This window comes from Haematobia irritans, chromosome 3, assembly GCF_050003625.1.
Source record: "Haematobia irritans isolate KBUSLIRL chromosome 3, ASM5000362v1, whole genome shotgun sequence".
Taxonomy (NCBI): Eukaryota; Metazoa; Arthropoda; class Insecta; order Diptera; family Muscidae; genus Haematobia; species Haematobia irritans.
The window spans coordinates 199108923-199131205 of NC_134399.1; the positions used below are offsets into that span (position 1 = coordinate 199108923).

At 35.5% G+C, this 22283-nt stretch overlaps 1 protein-coding gene across 10 annotated transcripts in view; it reads right to left on the minus strand.

Annotated features, from left to right (window-relative positions):
• Positions 1-8263: 8263 nt before the first annotated feature.
• AMPdeam (AMP deaminase) overlaps positions 8264-22283 on the minus strand; it is a 105195-nt gene continuing 91175 nt past the window's right edge. For all 10 annotated transcript variants that reach the window (XM_075302135.1, XM_075302133.1, XM_075302132.1 and 7 more), the window contains 5 exons: positions 15532-15862; positions 15300-15463; positions 14940-15230; positions 8910-9315; positions 8264-8833 (listed from right to left, as the gene is read on the minus strand). In XM_075302135.1, coding sequence (XP_075158250.1) covers positions 8660-8833; positions 8910-9315; positions 14940-15230; positions 15300-15463; positions 15532-15862 — 1366 coding nt within the window. In that variant the 3' untranslated portion in view covers positions 8264-8659. The remainder of the gene's footprint in view (positions 8834-8909; positions 9316-14939; positions 15231-15299; positions 15464-15531; positions 15863-22283) is intronic.

Consider the following 22283-nt stretch of genomic DNA (forward strand, 5'->3'; position numbering starts at 1 on the left):
TTGATTACGTTTTTCTTCCTTGCAAGGATAAAAGGTCATAAAAAGTGAGAAAACCAATCATATCTAGAAATAGAAACTTGAATTTAGCGAAACTCTTGTTGTCTATAAAAATAAAATTTTGACAAAAATTTCTATAGATAAAAAATTTTGCAAAAAGTTTCTATAGAAGTACAATTTTGACAAAAATTTTCTATAGAAATAAAATTTTGACAAAATTTTCTATAAAAATAAAATTAGCTAAAATTTCTTTAGAAATGAAATTTTCTATATAAATAAAATTTTCACAAAATGGCAAAATTTTCTATAGAAATAAAATTTTGACAATATTTTCTAAAGAAATAAAATTTTGACAAAAATTTTCTATAGAAATAAAATTTTGACAAAATTTTCTATAGAAATAAAATTTTACAAAAAAATTTTGCAAAATTTTCTATAGAAATATAAGTTTGCAAAAAAAATCTATAGAAAAAAATTTTTATAGGAATAAAATTTTCTATAGAAATAACATTTTGCAAAAAAATTTCTATATAAATAAAATTTTGACAAAATTTTCTGTAGAAATAAAATTTTCTATAGAAATAAAATTTTCACAAAATGACAAAATTTTCTATAGAAATAAAATTTTGACGATATTTTCTAAAGAAATAAAATTTTCACAACAATTTTCTATAGAAATACAATTTTGACAAAATGTTGTATATAAATAAAATTTTGACAAAAATTTTCTATAGAAATAAAATTTTGACCACTTTTTCTATAGAAATAAACTTTTGACAAAAATTTTCTATAGAAATAAAATTTTGAAAAAATTTTTTATAGAAATAAAATTTTCTATAGAAATAACATTTTGCAAAAAAATGTCTATAGAAATACAATTTTGACATTTTCTATAGAAATAAAAGATTAAAAATAGAAATAAAGATTATATAGATAAAATCTTTCAAACTATTTCTATATAAAATAAAAGTTTATCAAAATTTTCTATAGAAATAAAATTTTGAGAAAATTTTTCTATAGAAAAAAAATTAAGAGAAAATTTTCTAGAGAAATAACATTTTGAGAAATTTTTCTATACAAATAAAATTTTGATAAAATTGTCTAAAGAAATAAATTTTTAACAAAAATTTTGCAAAATTTTCTATAGAAATAAAATTTTGCAAAAATGTTCTATAGAAATAATATTTTGCAAAAAAAATCTATAGAAATAACATTTTGACAACATTTTCTATAGAAATAAAATTTTGACAAAATTTTCCATGGAAATAAAATATGGCATTTCCTATAGAAATAAAATTTTGACAAAATTTTGTATAGAACTAAATTTTGGCAAATTTTTCTATAGAAATAAAATTTTGCAAAAAGATTATATAGAAATAAAATTCTTCAAAAATTTTCTATAAAGGGTGATACGGTCAAAATTTGGTCAATATAAACTTGGCGTATTTCTTTCAATTTTGCATTTAAAAAACACCTGAACACCCCTCATTTTGAAGGTGTGTGTGTAGAATGTTGCTCCTATTTTGATTTTAGAATTCACTCTTCAGTTGTCAAAATGCCGTCCAAGCAAGAAGAGCAGCGTATCAACATTTTGCTCGCGCATCGCGAAAATCCGAGTGTGTGTGTAGAATGTTGCTCCTATTTTGATTTTAGAATTCACTCTTCAGTTGTCAAAATGCCGTCCAAGCAAGAAGAGCAGCGTATCAACATTTTGCTCGCGCATCGCGAAAATCCGAGCTACTCGCACGCAAAGCTGGCAAAATCGCTAAAAGTTGCCGAATCAACCGTTACAAATGTAATTAAAGTGTTTGGGGAACGTTTGTCGACAGCCAGGAAGTCTGGATCGGGGGGAAATCGAAAACCGGAAGCCGCTGAGACGACAAAGAGAGTTGCCGGTGGTTTCAAGCGAAACCCTAACCTCTCTCTCTCCGAGATGCCGCTGGGTGTATCGTCTACAACCGTGCATGTAGCCAAAAAACGAGCCAGACTATCGACTTACAAGAAGGTAGTGACTCCAAATCGCGATGATAAACAAAATACGACGGCCAAAGCGCGATCCCGGAGGCTGTACACGACGATGCTGACGAAGTTTGACTGCGTGGTAATGGACGACGAAACCTACGTCAAAGCCGACTACAAGCAGCTTCCGGGACAGGAGTTTTATACGGCAAAAGGAAGGGGAAAGGTAGCAGATATTTTGAAGCACATAAAACTGTCAAAGTTCGCAAAGAAATATCTGGTTTGGCAAGCCATCTGTACCTGTGGCTTGAAAAGCAGCATTTTCATAGCTTCCGGGACTGTCAACCAAGAAATTTACGTGACAGAGTGTTTGAATAAACGTCTGCTGCCTTTCCTGAAGAAACACGGTTGTTCCGTACTGTTTTGGCCGGATTTGGCATCTTGCCATTACGGTAAAAAGGCCATGGAGTGATACGCCGCCAACAACGTGCAGGTGGTCCCAAGGACAAGAACCCTCCCAACACGCCAGACATCCGCCCAATTGAGAAATACTGGGCTATTGTCAAGCGGAACCTAAAGAAGACCAAAAAATGCTAAGGACGAGCAGCAGTTCAAGGCAAATTGGCTTTCTGCGGCAAAGAAGGTGGACAAGGTGGTTGTACAAAATCTGATGGCAGGTGTCAAGCGTGAGGCCCGGAAATTCGGATTTGGAAAAGCGAAAGCCTAACTGGATATTTTTCCTGAATTTTATACTAATTGAACTTGAAAAATAAATTTAATTTGATTTTTTAAATAAACGATTTCACCGATTTACACGCGTTTTCCCTTGACCAAATTTTGACCTATCACCCTTTATAAAAAAAAATGTTTATCAAAATTTTGCTATAGAAATAAATTTTTGAGAAAATTTTCTACAGAAATAAAATTTATTGTAGGACATAAATCGGACTACAAATTAAGAGGAAATAACATAATACAAAAAACTGCACTAGCAAACCACTGTGCAACACAAAAACACATCCCCAACTTTGATAATGTACGCATCTTAGCCAGAGAGTCAAACTACAACAAGAGATTCACACAAGAGATGCTACATATCATAAATACACCTTCTGAAAAGAGAATCAACTACAAAGCCGACATCGAAGGAAATGCTAAAAGCTATAGACAACTCATAGAGAAGAGAAAGAACATGAAACGAACACAAAAAACACATAGAAGAAAGCAGTGCAATATAGACTTTTGACAAGAGTAGTGCAACTACTGTAGAATAAGTTAATTGTGTTGTAAACATCTTTTTATGTGAGTGATCGTTTACATGTACTTATAAACTAAAATTATTTTCTTTTACATTAATCTGTTCTGTGATATTTACATGGTTAAATATTTATCTATTTTTGTAGTGTACATCCCAATGAAGATGCAATTCAAGTAATTGCGAAATATCGGAAAGAAAAAAAAAAATAAAGTAAATTATTACTATAAAAACAACAAAGAAATGACCTCGAGCTTGATTAGTTACTGATTTACACAAGACAATTAAAAAGGTCGAATAAAGTAAAGAAAACAAATTAAATAAAATTTTGCAAAAATTTTCTATAGAAATAATATTTTGCAAAAAATTCTATATAAATAACATTTTGGAAAATTTTTTATAGAAATAAAATTTTCTATAGAAATAATATTTTGCAAAAAAATCTATAGAAATAATATTAGCAAAAAAAATATCTATAGAAATAAAATGTTGACAACATCTTCTATAAAAATAAAATTTTGACAACATTTTCTATCGAAATAAAATTTTGACAAATTTTTCTTAGAAATAAAAATTTGACATTTCCTATAGAAATAAAATTTTGTATAGAATTAAAATTTTGGCAAATTATGCTATAGAAATAAAATTTTGCAAAAAGATTATATAGAAATAAAATTCTTCAAAAATTTTCTATATTAAATAAAATTTTATCAAAATTTTGCTACAAATATAAAATTTTGAAAAAATTTTCTATAGAAATAAAAGTTTGAGAAAATTTCTACAGAAATAAAATGTTGACACAAATTTCTATAGGAATAAAATTTTAACAAAATTGTATTCCTATATAAATACAATTTAGGCAAAATTTTCTATAGAAATAAAATTTTGACAAAATTTTCTATAGAAATAAAATTTTACAAAGATTTTCTATAGAAATAAAATTTTCTATAGAAATGAAAATTTTGCAAAAAGATTATATAGAAATAAAATTGTTCAAAAATTTGCTATAGAAATAAAATTTCGAGAAAATTTTCTACAGAAATAAAATTTTGAGAAATTTTTCTATAGAAATAAAATTTGAAAACAATTTTCTGTAAAAATAAAATTTGGAGAAAATTTTCTATAGAAATAAAATTTTGACAAAATTTTCCATAAGAATACATTTTGGCTTTTGTTATTGTTGGTTTCTCCATCAATCATTATTACTGTTTAGTTTTCAGCTTAAAACCATGCGTTGACTACATGAATAACTAACAAATAGAGGAATCTTATGTTTGTCAAATTTATTTGGGCAAAGCTCTTTAGATTGGAAGATAGATGGATGGACGGCCGTTTCCATTACATTGTTCATCACCATCCTCTTCTTGCAGCGAAACTATCAACCAACTATCAGAATAAATTCGGATAATCCACTAAACTCAAAATGAGCTACAAAGTAAGCTACTCTTGAACCTCCCGAAAAGGTGTCCAATTAAAACGGGAAGGACGCATTTTCTACCTTTCTCCGACTAATTTGTGACAAGAGTACAATGCCGCATAGGCATTCATTATACGGTCTGCGGTATTCTTCATCCAGTTCAGTTTAGAATCCAACAGAACTCCCACGTATCTTACTGATTTTGAGAGACTCAACTTCATCCCTTGAAATTCAGATGCTTTGTATCCAATGACCTTTCTGCTTCTTGTGAAGATTACCAGCTGCTTTCCCAGGGTTAACAACCACTCCACATCCCCTGGTCTAGTCTGATAGATACTGCAAAGTCTCACTCAACACATCGTATCCAGTAATTCTCCCGATGCCAATATTACGATATCGCCTGCATACGCCACTACCTTAATGCATTTGCTGCTCAATCCAATCAAAACCCCATTAACTGGCCATAGCAAGAGTGTCATTATACAGGCGCCTTGTCGTAAACCCCTTGTGGTCCTCCGATTTACTTTCTTGATGGAAAGGGACGACGTCCTGATCATCCAAATTTACCGAATGTAGAAGTTCCCGATTTTACTTCTCTGATTTGAGTAATGGGGTAAAAATCTACAGAATTTAGGCTTCAAATCAAAAGCGTTATTTCATTCGATTTACTTTCACACATAGACGACAAGTTTATAATACTTTTAGAAATCAAACAAAAACAAGTAAGTAAAGTCTAAAGTCGGGCGGGGCCGACTATATTATACCCTTCACCGTTATGTAGACCAAAATTTGTGTTACCATCTCAACTCCTTCAAATTTGTTGGGAGTTATTATCAAGGTTTATATTCCCATATACAAATATTTATATCTGAAACGATTTGGAAAAATTTTTTGTACTTCTACAAAATCGCTAGAATTAAAAATTAAATAGGTGTCAGCCCCCTGGGATGAAACACAATGTTAGTAAAAAAGAGCATTTATGATGTACAAAAGAGCATTTATGATTTATCGGGCGATACATATGTATTCGAGATATAGGACAATTTGAGTAATATTTACAATTTTTGGTACTCAGCAGTGGCGATTTTACAAGGATATTGGTTAAATCTCGCCAAGATATGTGGTTAATTGTGGGTTGTGATATATTATTTGGCCAATTCGTGCGATATTTCCACAATTCGGAGCGTTATTTAAAATTCTACCATTCTGTGGAAAGTTTGGCTTTACATTGTGTAAAATATGAGTACGATATGGGGAAATCATCACAGAATTTTGTGTAAAATGTGGGTATTTTGGCCATATTAGATCAAGATGGCACACTTAAATAGCATATTAAATGTATTCTCTGTGGAATCTATCGAGTCAATTGGAGGAAACTCCCATTGAAAATGGGTCTAAAATATAAAACATTCTACCATATTTCCCCTACTCTGGCGTAAATATATGTATATGGGAGCTATATCTAAATATGAACCGATTTTGACCAAATTTGGCATGCATAGTCAGAATAATAAACCTGCTATCTCAACAAAAAACGTAAATGGGAGAATAATTTTGGCCTCCGTGGTCATATGGGTGTATATCGGGCGAAAGATATATATGGGAGCTATATCTAAATCTGAACCGATTTCAACCAAATTTGGCACACTTAACGATACTAATTAACGTGCTCCTTACGCAAAATTTGAAGCAGCTCATGGCAAAACTCTGGCTTTTGAGGCCATATGAGTCTAAATCGGGCGAAGGATATATATGGGAGCTATATCTAAATCTGAACTGATTTTAACCAAATTTAACACACTGAATGATACTCCTTGTGCAAAATTTTAAGCAAATCAGGGCAAAACTCTGGCTTTTGCCGTCATATTAGTCGAAATCGGACGAAAGATATATATGGGAGTTATATCTAAATCTGAATCGATTTCAACCAAATTTAGCAAAATTTCATAACCTCTGAACGCCGGACGTTTATTAATCAAAAGAAAGCCAACTGGAAAGGCTTCAGAGAATACACCGATCGCCGCTTCAGTGATCTCCCGTCCCCCTCTCATGTTTATGTTGCCCAGAGGGCGTTCCGGGACATCATCAACGCAGCAGCCGCTCGCTTCATACCCGCTGGTCGAATTGCCCAAGTGAGGCCCAACTTCCCATCCGAAGCGGCGGGACTCGCAGACGAGCGTGATGAACGCCGTGGTGCTAACCCTGCTGATCCTAGAATCAGAGAACTAAATCTAGAGATAAGTAAGATAGTCGACAAGCACAAGCGGAACACTTGGTTAGAGCACCTGAAGCAATGTAACTTAGGCACATGGACTGGTAAATTGTGGTCAACAGTTAGAGCCCTCTCGAACCCCGCTACAAGGGATGATGGGATTTCAGTCACCTTTGGCGACGTGACTGTGACTGATCCGAAGAGATGCGCTTCAACCGACTTCAACCGACAGTTAGTCGAGCATCCCGAGAGTGATAGAGCGAAAAGGAGAGCCACACGTCGCATACGTGGTCTCCGAGCCGACGACACACCACAATTTACTGCAGCCGAAGTTACCAGTGTCATCAACAGCGCGAAACCATCTAAGGCGCTGGGCCCCGACGGAATTTCAATGCTAATGTTGAAGCATCTGGGAATACTGGGAGTTGAGTACCTGACCAGACTCCTCAATTTGTCCTTAGAATCACACTAACTCGACTCAGAATTTAATTCTAAGACGATCGGTATACTAAACGATGGGTCTCAGACTTTTCCTTCTTGGCGTTAAGCTGAGTACTATGTTCAGTTTTCAAGCAGAAACCCAGCTTATTTTCACGGTTACTTTTTTTATTAATTAATTTAGAAATATAAAGTTATATGCAACCAATTCCTTGGATCTTTTCCATCCATTATTTGAAAAGACTTGATCAAAATATAATCGTCTTCATAAATATATTTGTACTTTTAATTTAGTGTTTTGGTGAAAACCCCGAACATAGTACTCAACTTTGCATACAAATGCACAAACTTATTATACCCTGTACCACAGTAGTGGTGAAGGGTATAAAGATGGGAAGGGACGATGCCCTGGTCATCCAAATTTACCGAATGTAGAAGTAACATTTCCCGATTTTACTTCTCCAACTGATTTGAGTAATGGGGTAAAGATCTACAGAATTTAGGCTTCAAATCAAAAGCGTTATTTCATTCGATTTACTTTCACACATAGACGACAAATTTATGATACTTTTAGAACTCCAACAAAAATATTGTTTTTATGTTAGCCTGGCTGGTTTTTCGTCGAAATCAATTACTTAACATATTATTACAATTTTAATCCAATTAGGACATGGATATTAAGGAATTGATAATCTTAAGATTATTATAAATCCAGGATATGATGCAAACTAGTACATGTGGAAATTTTAACTACGGGAGCGCACAAGTTGCGATCGTTTTGAGAGAGCAAAAAGTTTCATCAAATGCTTATCAAATAAACATCCTCTACTAGAAGCGAAACTATCACAATAAACTCATTAAACCCAATGTGAATTATATTCGAACCTCCCGAAAAAAAGATTTTTGATAGTCTACTTTGCCTTCATTCTACTCGATCCATGGTGGTGGGTATTAAGATTCGTCCTGGCCGAAAATAAAACACCAATTTTTTGGATTAGTATAATTTATTGTTATTCGCTTAACAAAACAATTAGAAACAAATACAAAAAAAGAACATTATATACGATTATAGTTTTACTTGTGATTTATCATTATTATTTTATTTATTTTTTTGTTTGTAAGTAAATATGGTCCAGTCAATACCCAATTCTTAATTTCTCCATAATAATATTATAACCATTTCCAACTGGTGGTATTATTATAAGAATTTTTATATATATACAAAAAAAGCTACATAAATAAATTCTTTGCACATTCGAAACATACAGACATACATTCATTCAATTGTTATCGGGGATATAAAATGAGTTTGGTTGTCTTTGAAATGGTCAAGAGGTCATGGAGACCATCCCGCCAAAGGTTTCTTATGTTTACGGACAATTTAAGGGCTCTCCTCCATATGGGGATGTTGATGGACTTTGAAAATATTTGATAGTTCATCGAGTAGAGTCTCCGAACGATAGGCCACACGAATATCAGGGACATTGGTACGGGTAATATCATTTCCAGGAACGCCCTCACGTGTATAATTTGGTCCCAGCCAATGTTGTTTCATCTGAAATTTCAAGAAAGAAAAAATAAAATGATTTTTTGGATTTTTCAATTTTCTCTTCCATTTTTCCAACCCCTACCTTGTGTGGGAAACCACTCATTAAGACACTATTACGAGCCAATTCACACATATCGCATGAGCTTAACTTCCAAACCTGAGCGGCAATACTGTATTCCTCCATCAAGGGTTCCTTGGTAAAGTGGAACTGTAGTGGATCATCAGTTGACAAGGATACAATTAGGCCACGTGCCAAATACTCAGGCAAAGGATTACGATGATAGTTAAGGAAAAGCGAATTATTGGATAGCGGTGACATGGCAATACCGATTTGTGACAAATAATACAAATACTGGAGTACAGGTACTTTACGCAACAATAGACCATGGGAAATATTTTCAGCCATAAGATATCCACACACCAAATGTTGAACAGGACCGGCTTCACCGCAATGGGGACGTAGGACAAAAGTATTGAGACCACGTTCCCTGAAAGGAAAATCAAACAAAAAAATTAAAAACGGCGATATTTCGATTTTTATTCAAACATAGCAATAGAAAAATTTAGTTTGGACATTGGAGTGAAAGAGCTCACCGATACACAAAAAGAGCCAATGAGTAGCTTGGCTTGCACGAAAGTGCTCAGTTACCGAAATTGGTTTTGTCCGATGAAAAGTCATTCCAAATCGAGCAGTGTGGCAAAAAAAAACGAATATTATCGGGGAAATGTCCCAAAGACATTATTGAAGCCCTGGCAGGCAAACATTTCGACCGCAGACCATGAACATTCCAATAGGACTCAGCACGCGTCAACCAAGAGTGGCTTAAAAAGGAGGTTTCTGGCTTAATTTCTACCGCAGGTTCTCAATTCGTTGGACTTTTATAGAGTAAGATTGGCACTAGAAATCATCAAAGTGTTGGAATTATCTCGCCGTCAACTTTGAAGCGTGGAACGCCGTTCGGACTCTGCTTGTTATTGAGCTTAACATATAATCGGACAGCACTCAGTTCAGGTCAGCACTGTGCTATCACAATGGACTGAATAGTCTAAGTGAGCCTGAAATATCGGGCTGCCACTATATCTAACCTAACCTAACTCTGATATTCAAGTGCCCGCGTAATTCTGCCGTACATGTAGTGAATAGTGTGGCTGAGGATTTTGTGGCGGATATCCCTAAATTCCTCGCAGTGTAATAACTGGTAAGATGAGCAAAGTAGATGTTAAATCGATCGCATATGCCATGAACAAGGCCATGATTTTACAGTTAACGCCATCAGGAGGAGGTGGAACAGTGGATAGTTAGAGGTTGAACCGTGCCGGAGATATCACCCCACCTTAGGGAACTCCCTGTTTTACTGTAAGATGCCTCGACTTTTTATCACTAAATTCGACATAAGACTGGCGCCCAACGTTGGTTCCTGCTGGTAAGAAAGTGTTACCAATAGTTTAAGAGCCACTAGGACCGTCCTGTGACACGGCTTGGGCTGGTTGAGTCCTCTATTTAAGTATGCTGAAATGGCATGCAAAGCTGTTGGTGTACTATGTACTTTGAGGAATCCATGTTAATAGTTGGCAGATGCAAAATTCTCCACATGGCTGGGGAGGAATAGTGTCTCAAGTGTCTTGACTACTTGCGAGAGAAGGTCTGTACGAATCAATCTTGTTCGAGTCTGTGCCTGGCTACAGCAATGGAATCACCCTATAATGTGTGATTCCAAGGATAAATTGAGAAATCTGGTCAAGTGTGGGAGTTGAGAACTTGAGTATTTTCCAGATGCTTCAGCATTAGCATATAAATTCTGTCGGCGCGCAGCCTCTTGGATGGTTTTGCGCGGTTCATGACAATGGTAACGAGTCTTTGCGTGGCTACAGTTTCCAGACATCTGGTATAATGAGTGATTCCAAGGATAAATTAAGGAATGAGTGATTCCAAGGATAAATTGAGAAATCTGTTCAAGTCTAGGAGTTGAGTACTTGAGTATTTCCCAGATGCTTCAGCATTATGTTAGCATATAAATTCCGTCGGCACCCAGTATCTTGATTTGCGCGGTTGATGACATTGGTAACTTTCCTTGCTCGAGTCTTTGCGTGGCTGCAGTTTCCAGACATCGGTGACTGAGATAATGGTGACTGAGACCCCATCATCCCTTGTAGCGGACTTCGAGAGTGCTCCTACTGCTGACCAGAACTTAACTATGTCTGTGCTTAGGTTATATTGCTTAAGGTGTTCTAACCATGTGTTCCGCTTGTGCTCGTCTGGGAGTCCCGCAGCTTCTGCTGGGAAGTTGGACCTCACCTGGGCTATTCGTCCAGCGGGTATGAAGCGAGCGGCTGCTGTGTTGATTACGTTCCGAAACATCCTCTGGGCAACATGAACATGGAAGGAGGACGGGAGCTCATGGTAGCGGCGATCGATGTATTCTCATTTGGCTTTCTTTTGGTTGATGAACGCGGTATATATACGTTGTATATCTCTAGTAGTAGTCTGACGACCTACTGATATCGTTGGCAGAGCATCCGGCCACGTAGTCAGTATGACTATACAACATTTTAGGCCAGAACAATAGCGCACCCATTGCAGGCTTCGGGGATTTCCTCTACCCTGGTTCGGACCAAAGGCAAACGGGGAAGGCTTCCCGAGGTGCACATCCTCCAACACAAAACGTCGACGAAACAACACTTACACGATGTATTCTCATTTGGCTTTCTTTTGATTGATGAACGCCCGGCGTTCAGAGTTCATGAAATCGGAGAGTCCATCAATGTTGAGAATTATGGGGAGGTGGTGATTCGACTGAAATGAAGAGTAGCCAGGATACGTCATTTAGAGCGCAAGTATCAACCAGCGGTATATACACGTTGTATATCTCTAGTAGTAGTCTGACGACCTACTGATATCGTTGGCAGAGCATTAGGCTGGAACAATAGCGCACCCATTCCAGGCTCCGGGTGTTTCCTCTACCCCGGCTCCGATCAAAGGCAAAAGGAGAAGGCTCCCCGGTGTGCCCATCCTCCAACACAAAACGTCGGACGAAACAACACTTACACTGATGTGGCAACCGCTGACCGACGAGATAGACCCATCGAGTCAATCCCGTGCAGAGAACCCGCCGCAGTGGGATTGTCGACAGCTATATAATTCCGACTACATTCTATGGGTTACATTCGACTGCGTTTTCATGTCGTCTCTCAATGCCACTGTAATTTGTGATAAGCTCTGCGGTAGAAACAAGGTTCTCAAGTTTCTTGCCGGCAGCACTTGGGGTGCGGACAAGCAACCCTTATTGACTACATATAAGGTAATCGGCCTGTCAGTGGTAAACTATACAGCGTCGGTGTGGATACCTCAAAAATGCGTCTCGCAGTAGAATAACATGCAGACCTGTCAGAACGCTACCCCTATAACTGCGACTGGATATCTTCGCAGTACTTTCTTGGATCACTTTTATATTGAGATCAATTCTGTGCGTAGATATATTAACATGTTGTCAAAACAGTATCTCCTTGAGTTGATCTTAATCCCCTAGATTAGGCAGTATACCAGGCAGGTCTAAACAAGATTCATAAGGAAGGAGATCTCCCGCGGCAGACCAAGATAATTTTGGCTCAACTAACAGGTTGACTGATAAGTCCCGGTCTGACACATAGATGGCGTCGCTAGTATTAAATGCATATTAATTTTATATAGCACCAACCTTCAAATGATTCGTGTCAAAATTTGACGTCTGTAAGTCAATTAGTTTGTGAGATAGAGCGTCTTTTGTGAAGCAACTTTTGTTATTGTGAAAAAAATGGAAAAGAAGGAATTTCGTGTTTTGATAAAATACTGTTTTCTGAAGGGAAAAAATACGGTGGAAGCAAAAACTTGGTGTGATAATGAGTTTCCGGACTCTGCCCCAGGGAAATCAACAATAATTGATTAGAATGCAAAATTCAAGCGTGGTGAAATGAGCACGGAGGACGGTGAACGCAGTGGACGCCTGAAAGAGGTGGTTACCGACGAAAACATCAAAAAATCCACAAAATGATTATGAATGACCGTAAAATGAAGTTGATCGAGATAGCAGAGGCCTTAAAGATATCAAAGGAACGTGTTGGTCATATCATTCATCAATATTTGGATATGCGGAAGCTCTGTGCAAAATGGGTGCCGCGCGAGCTCACATTTGACCAAAAACAACAACGTGTTGATGATTCTGAGCTGTGTCTGCAGCTGTTAACTCGTAATACACCCGAGTTTTTCTGTCGATATATGACAATGGATGAAACATGGCTCCATCACTACACTCCTGAGTCCAATCGACAGTCGGCTGAGTGGACAGCGACCGGTGAACCGTCTCCGAAGCGTGGGAGGACTCAAAAGTCCGCTGGAAAAGTAATGGCTTCTGTTTTGTGGGATTCGCATGGAATAATTTTTATCGATTATCTTGAGAAGGGAAAAACCATCAACAGTGACTATTATATGGCGTTATTGGAGCGTTCGAAGGTCGAAATCGCGGCAAAACGGCCCCATATGAAGAAGAAAAAAGTGTTGTTCCACCAAGACAACGCACCGTGCCACAAGACATTGAGAACGATGGCAAAAATTCATGAATTGGGCTTCGAATTGCTTCCCCACCCACCGTATGCTCCAGATCTGGCCCCAGCGACTTTTTCTTTTTCTCAGACCTCAAAGGGCTGCTCGCAGGGAAAAAATTTGGCTGCAATGAAGAGGTGATCGCCGAAACTGAGGCCTATTTTGAGGCAAAACCGAAGGAGTACTACCAAAATGGTATCAAAAAATTGGAAGATCGTTATAATCGTTGTATCGCTCTGGAAGGGAACTATGTTAAACAATAAAAACGAATTTTGACAAAAAAAAAATGTGTTTTTCTTTTTTTGATCAGCCAACCTGGACTTATCAGCCACCTCAATTCTTAACTATCAGTGATTGATAGCAGCTGAGCTGACGTGTGTCCAATCCGCATCCAAGGGCCACATGACATGCGCCACCGTTTTGCTTGCCCAGCTACCACCAGATCACTCTGAACACATGCCATCCTAGTCTCAGAGTTCCTTGATCTGGATACAAGCTGATGTATCAAAAAATAGATGAAATCAAAAAATGGATGAAATCGAAAAAAAACTGTTACCAAAGTGCCGATCATCTCAAGACGGCGTTTCTCCGGGCATAAGCCAAAATATCGATGAGCCAATTTCGTGCAGAGTGAGATGGCTTTGTCGGCCGTTTGAAGTTCGTAATTCGTGCAAAGGTAGCCAATACGAACAAATCTAGACTGATTCTAAAATTTGATGTTATTTACGAAATTGGATAATAAAATTAAAAAAAAAAACAAACAAACATATAAGCCACCCTGGATTTAGTGAAACCTCTCAGAAGTGATACCCATGGTCGCCTAAATTTTGCCCACTTGTTTGTCCAATAGCTCAATTTTACTGTGAACGTCTCACAAAAGTTGGCCCCTTTAGAGAAGTGTCCGCTTTTCAAAGTAGCTCAGTTTTAATATGATGTAGAAAACGTCTCACGAAAGTTGTGCCCTTTCGAGAAGTGTTCGCTTTTCAAAGTCTCCAAGTTCTGGAGGATTTACTGTACACCCAAAGAAATTTGTTAGTAGGGACAGCAGAAAAGTCTGCTAAAACAGCAGAAAGTCTGCTGAAAAAGGCACAGCAGTCACTGTTTGCTGAAATAGCAAACATTTCCTGCTAGTTTTGAAGCTCGATTAAACTAAAACTTGTTTTATTTTGGCTAAAACAAATACAAATGTCAACTTAGGAGCTATCCTAACATAATTAAAACAATATTTTATGAATATCTGTAGTATTTGACCAAAAATATGAATATTTATCGAATTGAGGCATAACAGCAAACAAAATGTTTGCTGACCGTATTTAGGAGCTTGTAAGTATATTACAGTGCAAAAATAAACCAAAAACTACTTTTGGTTCTTAAATATGCTTTGGGGAAAAATTTATAACCTAAAAATTTATAAATTGTTGTTCATTTGGCCCTGAAGTACAAAAATATAACAGCAGACATCGACTGCTGTTTTTAGCAGACTTTTTTCTATAAGTGTATATATTTTGTATAAATAACTTTTTATCAAATACTCACTTTCTAAATTGATTGAGTACAGCCATATTGGCATACATGTAGTAAATATAATAGGCATAGGGTGGATTTTCATCATCTGTCCATTTAGGTGGTGTGGTAATATCACCATCGAATAGAGGATTCTCGGGCTTAGACTCATCATCGACAGAATCGAAACCAATGACATAACGTAAAAAGCGATGTAATTCTGGATGTTTGCTGGGCTGGCTAGTGGCCTCAAATAATGGTAAAAATATATTATCCAAAATTTCTTGGAATGAGGACATTAACTTATTCGATTTGAAGATATCACTGGAAACCAAACAAAACAAAAAAACATATTAATTTCAAGGAATTCCCAATTGGGGCGTGGAAACTTACTAAAGACGAGGTATTTGTATTAGCCAGCGTATATTGGTCGAATAGACATTATAGTCAATAGCCCATTTGGCTAATTTCTTCCATTCATCACGTGATTTACCATAGATTGACAAACGTAATTCAGCATTTTGATATTTAGATTCTTCCAAGTCAAATGCAACTTCCTATAGGCACAAAATAAATAAATAAAATGGCAATAATTTTAAACAGAATATATTCATTTGCAACTTACCTTTATAATATGGGCAAAATATTTGCCATTCAAAAAGTTATCGGTCTTCAGAAATACCTCACGCAATCTTGATTCACCAATGGGATTATATTTGGCATTGAATTTATCAAAACGATGGAAGGTATTACGATCCGCATGTACATCCAGCATATCAACAGTGAGATCATAGGTTGTTAAGTTCATTGACTGGAATACTTGTGAGAGTGTCATCTCTTGACCTTTGGTAACCGTAACCACTTCGTTGGCATTATTCTTTAAAGTCTTTTTAATGAAACGCAGCAAATGTTTTTGATTCATGCAGGAAGCAGCATGAATATGGGTATCTACTTTTCTGAAAATTAAAAATTAAAAATAATAAAGAAAATTAATATAGAGCAGTTAAGAAGAAAAAATATTTGACGTTGTTATAAAGTAACCCTCTTAGTTGTGGTAAAATTCTGATTCGATCTAAAGGGTGATTCTTTTGAGGTTAGGATTTTCATGCATTAGTATTTGACAGATCACGTGGGATTTCAGACATGGTGTCAAAGAGAAAGATGCTCAGTATGCTTTGACATTTCATCATGAATAGACTTACTAACGAGCCACAACGTCGAATTTTCAGTGAATGGGCCCTAGAAAAGTTGGCAGAAAATCCGCTTTTTTATCGACAAATTTTGTTCAGCGATGAGGCTCATTTCTGGTTGAATGGCTACGTAAATAAGCAAAATTGCCGCATTTGGAGTGAAGAGCAACCAGAAGCCGTTCAAGAACTGCCCATGCATCCCGAAAAATGCACTGTTTGGTGTGGTTTGTACGCTGGTGGAATCATTGGACCGTATTTTTTCAAAGATGCTGTTGGACGCAACGTTACGGTGAATGGCGATCGCTATCGTTCGATGCTAAAAAACTTTTTGTTGCCAAAAATGGAAGAACTGAACTTGGTTGACATGTGGTTTCAACAAGATGGCGCTACATGCCACACAGCTCGCGATTCTATGGCCATTTTGAGGGAAAACTTCGGAGAACAATTCATCTCAAGAAATGGACCGGTAAGTTGGCCACCAAGATCATGCGATTTGACGCCTTTAGACTATTTTTTGTGGGGCTACGTCAAGTCTAAAGTCTACAGAAATAAGCCAGCAACTATTCCAGCTTTGGAAGACAACATTTCCGAAGAAATTCGGGCTATTCCGGCCGAAATGCTCGAAAAAGTTGCCCAAAATTGGACTTTCCGAATGGACCACCTAAGACGCAGCCGCGGTCAACATTTAAATGAAATTATCTTCAAAAAGTAAATGTCATGGACCAATCTAATGTTTCAAATAAAGAACCGATGAGATTTTGCAAATTTTATGCGTTTTTTAAAAAAAAAAGTTATCAAGCTCTTAACAAATCACCCTTTAGTACGTCCATCCCTCTGTTGAAATCTTGCTAACTTCCGAACGAAACAAGCTATTGACTTGAAAATTGATTTAGATCGGATGGTATTGCAAATGGGCTATATCGGACCAATTTTAGGTTTAGCCCCATATAAACCAACTCCCAGATTTGACTTCCTGATCCACTTGGATAAGCAAATTTCATCCGATCGGAAATTTTATACGTGACATTATTATATACCCATAATTATACCCAGCAAAAAAGCGTCGCCAAAAAAAAAAATAGTAAAAAAGGTTCTTTTTGGATCCGGAGGTGGTGCAAAATTGACGCAGAAGCGATGAATTTAACATGGGCTTGTCATAGGACGGATGTCCACCATTTCAACAGCCGTTGCACTGAATTTGCATCACTTCTTAAGGTGTGATGCGAATCAAGTATTTGGATGTGAATTAAGAAAATTTTTGATATTTTGACAAATAAATAATTTTTAATTTTTTATGATTTTTAATGCATTATAACGCTTGTCCGGAACGTTCGACATCAAATATTTTCAAAAATTCGCAATTTTTCTAGAAGTGATTTAAAATTTTTTTCGGCAAAATTTAAATAATTTGCACTATTTTATTAATTCTTAATCTGTTTTTAACCTATTTGAAACAATAAAATTGTAAATTTCCCACTAAAAATATTAAAAATGCGAGTTATAAAAAAATGTAGTCAAATGAACTTCCTGTGCACTTAAAATAAAGGGAGGACATTTTTGGAAGTGCTTTTAAAGTCGTGCCGTTAGAAGAACTTCCAATTTTTTTGCAGGGTATATATATGTTCAATATAAACCGATACCCAGATTTGTCGAGAAGTATATTTTATCCTATCCGGTTGAAATTTGGTACGATATATTAATATATGCCCTCTAACAACCATGCGACAATTTGTCCATATCGCCCCATAATTATATATGTTATAGCTCCCATATAAACAGACTCCAGATTTGACTTCCTGGACCTCTTGGAAGAGAAATTTCATCGTGGCAAAGAAGTTTACTTGAAATCAAATATGTTGACCTTTCCTTAAGGGTTTTGGGGCCACAGATGCTGCTTCTTTAAAGTAAACCCCTTTTTTATAGGATGCTATCTAGCTAGTATTCATGTACAAATAAATCTCAGATTAGAAGTCCAAGTTATAATAACTCCTTCAAATCAAACAAGAAGTTTTTCAAAACAAGTATACACACAAAAAAATATCAATTAATTTGATTGTAAATACAATTAAAATTATGTTTAAATTTGAGCTAACAACGTAATTTGTAAATACAATTACGATTTTAGTCACTTTAGCAACCAATTTTGTTATATCAACAAATATTTTGTTATATCAACAAAACTTTTGTTGAACTTAAAAATTTTCTGTAACAACAATTTATTGTTAGCTCAAAAATTATAATATTATTTTCTGTGTACACAGCAGTAAGTTCGGCCAGGCCGAATCTTAACTACCCACCACCATGAATCAAATATTATAGTTTCCTTTGAAATTTCAGGGGGTTTGATGACAGATTAAGCAGAGCAGTTCAAATAGTAAACTTCCCGATGATAAATTTAAAGATTTTACCTGAAGACTATGAAGACTATATTAGATTCTGGATTTATAAGAACCATTTTTGTTTGAGTTTTAGAGGAATCATTAACACCCCTTGTAAGTTTGCAAGAAAATTATAAAATAACGTCTTAATTTGAAATCTTAATTCTGTAGATTTTCACCCGAGAAGTAAAATCTGGAAATTTTACATTGAGTTTCAAGCAATCTATGCCTTCTATACCCTCAGGAAGTGAAATCGGTCTATATGGAGGACTTACCAAATGGTCCGATACACCTCTTTATGGTCCTAAAATACCTCTAGATTTCCAATTTCAGGCAAATTGGATAAAAATTACGGATTCTAGAAGCCCAAGAAAATCGGGATATCGGTCTATATGGGGGCTATACCAAAACATGGACGAATACTCACCATTTTTGGCACACCTCTTTATAGTCCTAAAATACCTTTAGATTTCCAATTTCAGGCAAATTGGATAAAAACCACGGTGTCTATAAGCCCAAGACCCCAAGTCGGGAAGTCGGTTTATATGGGGACTATATCAAAACCTGGACCGATATAGCACGTCTTCGATCTTGACCTGCCTACAGACAAACAACGAGTTTATGTACAATTTCAGCACGATTGCCTCATTATTGAAGACTGTAGCGTGATTACAACAGACAGACGGACATGGTTATATCGTCTTAGATTTTATCCCTGATCAAGAGTATATATATATATATATATATATATATATATATATATATATATATATATATATATATATATATATATATATATATATATATATATATATATATATATATATATATATATATATATATATATATAGAGCCACCGTGGTGCAATGGTTAGCATGCCCGCCTTGCATACACAAGGTCGTGGGTTCGATTCCTGCTACGACCGAACACCAAAAAGTTTTTCAGCGGTGGATTATCCCACCTCAGTAATGCTGGTGACATTTCTGAGGGTTACAAAGCTTCTCTAAGTGGTTTCACTGCAATGTGGAACGCCGTTCGGACTCGGCTATAAAAAGGAGGTCCCTTTACATGGAATCGGGCAGCACTCAGTGATAAGAGAGAAGTTCACCACTGTGGTACCACAATGGACTGAATAGTCTAAGTGAGCCTGATACATCGGGCTGCCACATAACCTAACCTAACCTAACCTAACCTAATCCTTAAAAAAAGTATTTTCTTATTTTGAAGCTTTTTTATATTTCCAATGATTCCAAAGATTCAATAGGTTAGGTTAGGTGGCAGCCCGATGTATCAGGCTCACTTAGACTATTCAGTCCATTGTGATACCACATTGGTGAGCTTCTCTCTTATCACTGAGTGCTGCCCTATTCCATGTTAAGCTCAATGACAAGAGACCTCCTTTTTATAACCGAGTCCGAACGGCGTACCACATTGCAGTGAAACCACTTAGAGAAGCTTTGCAACCCACAGAAATGTCACCAGCGTTACTGAGGTGGGATAATCCACCGCTGAAAAACTTTTTGGTGTTCGGTCGAACAAGGCGGGCATGCTAACCATTGCACCACGATTCAATAACTCATATAATTTAAATATTATTTCTTTAAATCAAAAATTGTTTGCTTTAAGGCAAATTAGATTTATTTCCTACGACTTTAACGGAGGGACGAAAATGTCATTCGTGTTAATTAAAATTTAATTAACATTAATTTTAATTAAAATTTCTTTATTTTAAAGATATTTGTCCTCAATATTGTGTAAATGGCGTATTCTAAAATTTATGTTACATAACCTTTCATTTTAGGTCAATATTTTGTTAGTGTATGTAGAGATAATTAGAAAATTTGGATAGATAAAATAATTAATTCTTTTATATTTTTCATGAAAAAGTTATCAAAAATTCATTGTGTGAAATTTGAAATGTAATTTTGGATTTTTTTAGACTAAACGTTCCAAATTTGGGACAAGAACCAGCGAAGAACAACGGGGCCGCTAAACACAAAGAAATCGAAATTTCCTCTTATTCTAAAGTATAACATTTATCTCAAATCTTTTTATACCCTAAACCACATAGTGGTCAGGGTATGATAAGTTTGATAGGCCAAAAAATGTGCCTACCAGAAATATTGATTTTAGACCCCATAAAATATATTCCGGTCGCAATTATTAACCGATTTGGATGAAATTTGGTACAGGGTGTTTTTTGGGCACAAGGACGAACGCTATTGAATTTGTAAGAAATCGGATCAAATTTAGATATAGCTCCCATATATATGTATCGCCCGAATTCGACAAATGGAGTCACGTTGCGCTTTTTTACAAACCGATCGTCATCAAATTTTGCACATAGTAAACTTTTTCATCACCCTTTAAGTCTGAAAAATTTCATCGAAATCGGTTCAGATTTAGATATAGCTCCCATATATATGTATCGCCCGATTTTCCCAAATTTGGCCATAAAAACCTTATTTATTAAGCGATCTTACTCACACTTGGCTTACTCTAATCTTTCATGGTACTGACAATCAGGGATGGAAAATGCAGTACTATAGTACTATTTTCAATACTTTTTCACCCTCGTCAGTACCGTAGTACCCCCGCGAATGATTTAGTACCTTTTAAGACGATATCAGATTTATGGCACAATAGTTTTGGCAAAATATTTTAATATTTTGAGAAAGTCTTTAACAAACTTATTTGCTAATAGTCTCTTACAAATTTGGCAAAACAGACAAGTTCATGCGGGAAGAAAATCTCGATTTTGTAAACGCCTTAGAACAATATTTCTTGAATTTGAAGAATGTTTTAGTAGAAAAAAGCAAGTGATTCTATATTACGCTTCCACACGAACACTTTCTAGATAAGAAGTCACGGTCGAAACTTGAGACAAACATAATCTGCCAACACTTGGAGAAAATCTTATCTAATACTACCAAAACATATTATTTTCCAAAAATATATTTCTTCAGACAGTTTTATCAAAATTTTTTTCTACAGAAAATTTTGTCAAAAATTTATATCTATCGAAAATTTTGTCAAAATTTATTTCTGTGGAAAATTTTGTCAACATTTTATTTCATTAGAAAATTTTGTCAAGATTTTATTTCTATAGGAATTTTTATCAAAATTTTATTTTTATAGAAATTTTTTGTCAAAATTTTATTTTTATTACATATTTTGTCAAAAAAATTTTTTATAGAAGATTTTGTCAAAATTTTGGTTTTATTGAAAATTTTGTCAAAATTTTATATCTATAGACATTTTTTTTCAAAATTTTATTTCGGTAGAAAATTTTGTCAAAATTTTATTTCGGTAGAAAAATTTTGTCTTTAGGAAATTGTGTAAAGATTTTATTATTTATAAAATTGGGGTCAACTCAACAAAATTTACTATATTTTCTTTAAAATTTGGTCTAAGAGAGCTCTTGTCAATAATCTTCCAATGGAATTGTTATTGATTTTGGTGAAAAGTACTTTTTCGCTCAAAAAAATACCTTTTTTGTACTTTCTTAAAAATTGTATTTTCCATCCCTGCTGACAATATGTGCCAAAAATAATCGAAATCGGTTCAGATTTAGATATAGCTCCCATATATATGTATCGCCCGATTTGGTCAAATTTGGCCGTAAAACCCTTATTTATCAACTGATCGTACTCAAAGTTGGCTAAATGTAATCTTCTATAGCTCTAACTGTATGTGAGAAATTTCATCGAAATCGGTTCAGATTTAGATATAGCTCCCATATATATGTATCGCCCGATTTGGTCAAATTTGGCCGTAAAACCCTTATTTATCAACTGATCGTACTCAAA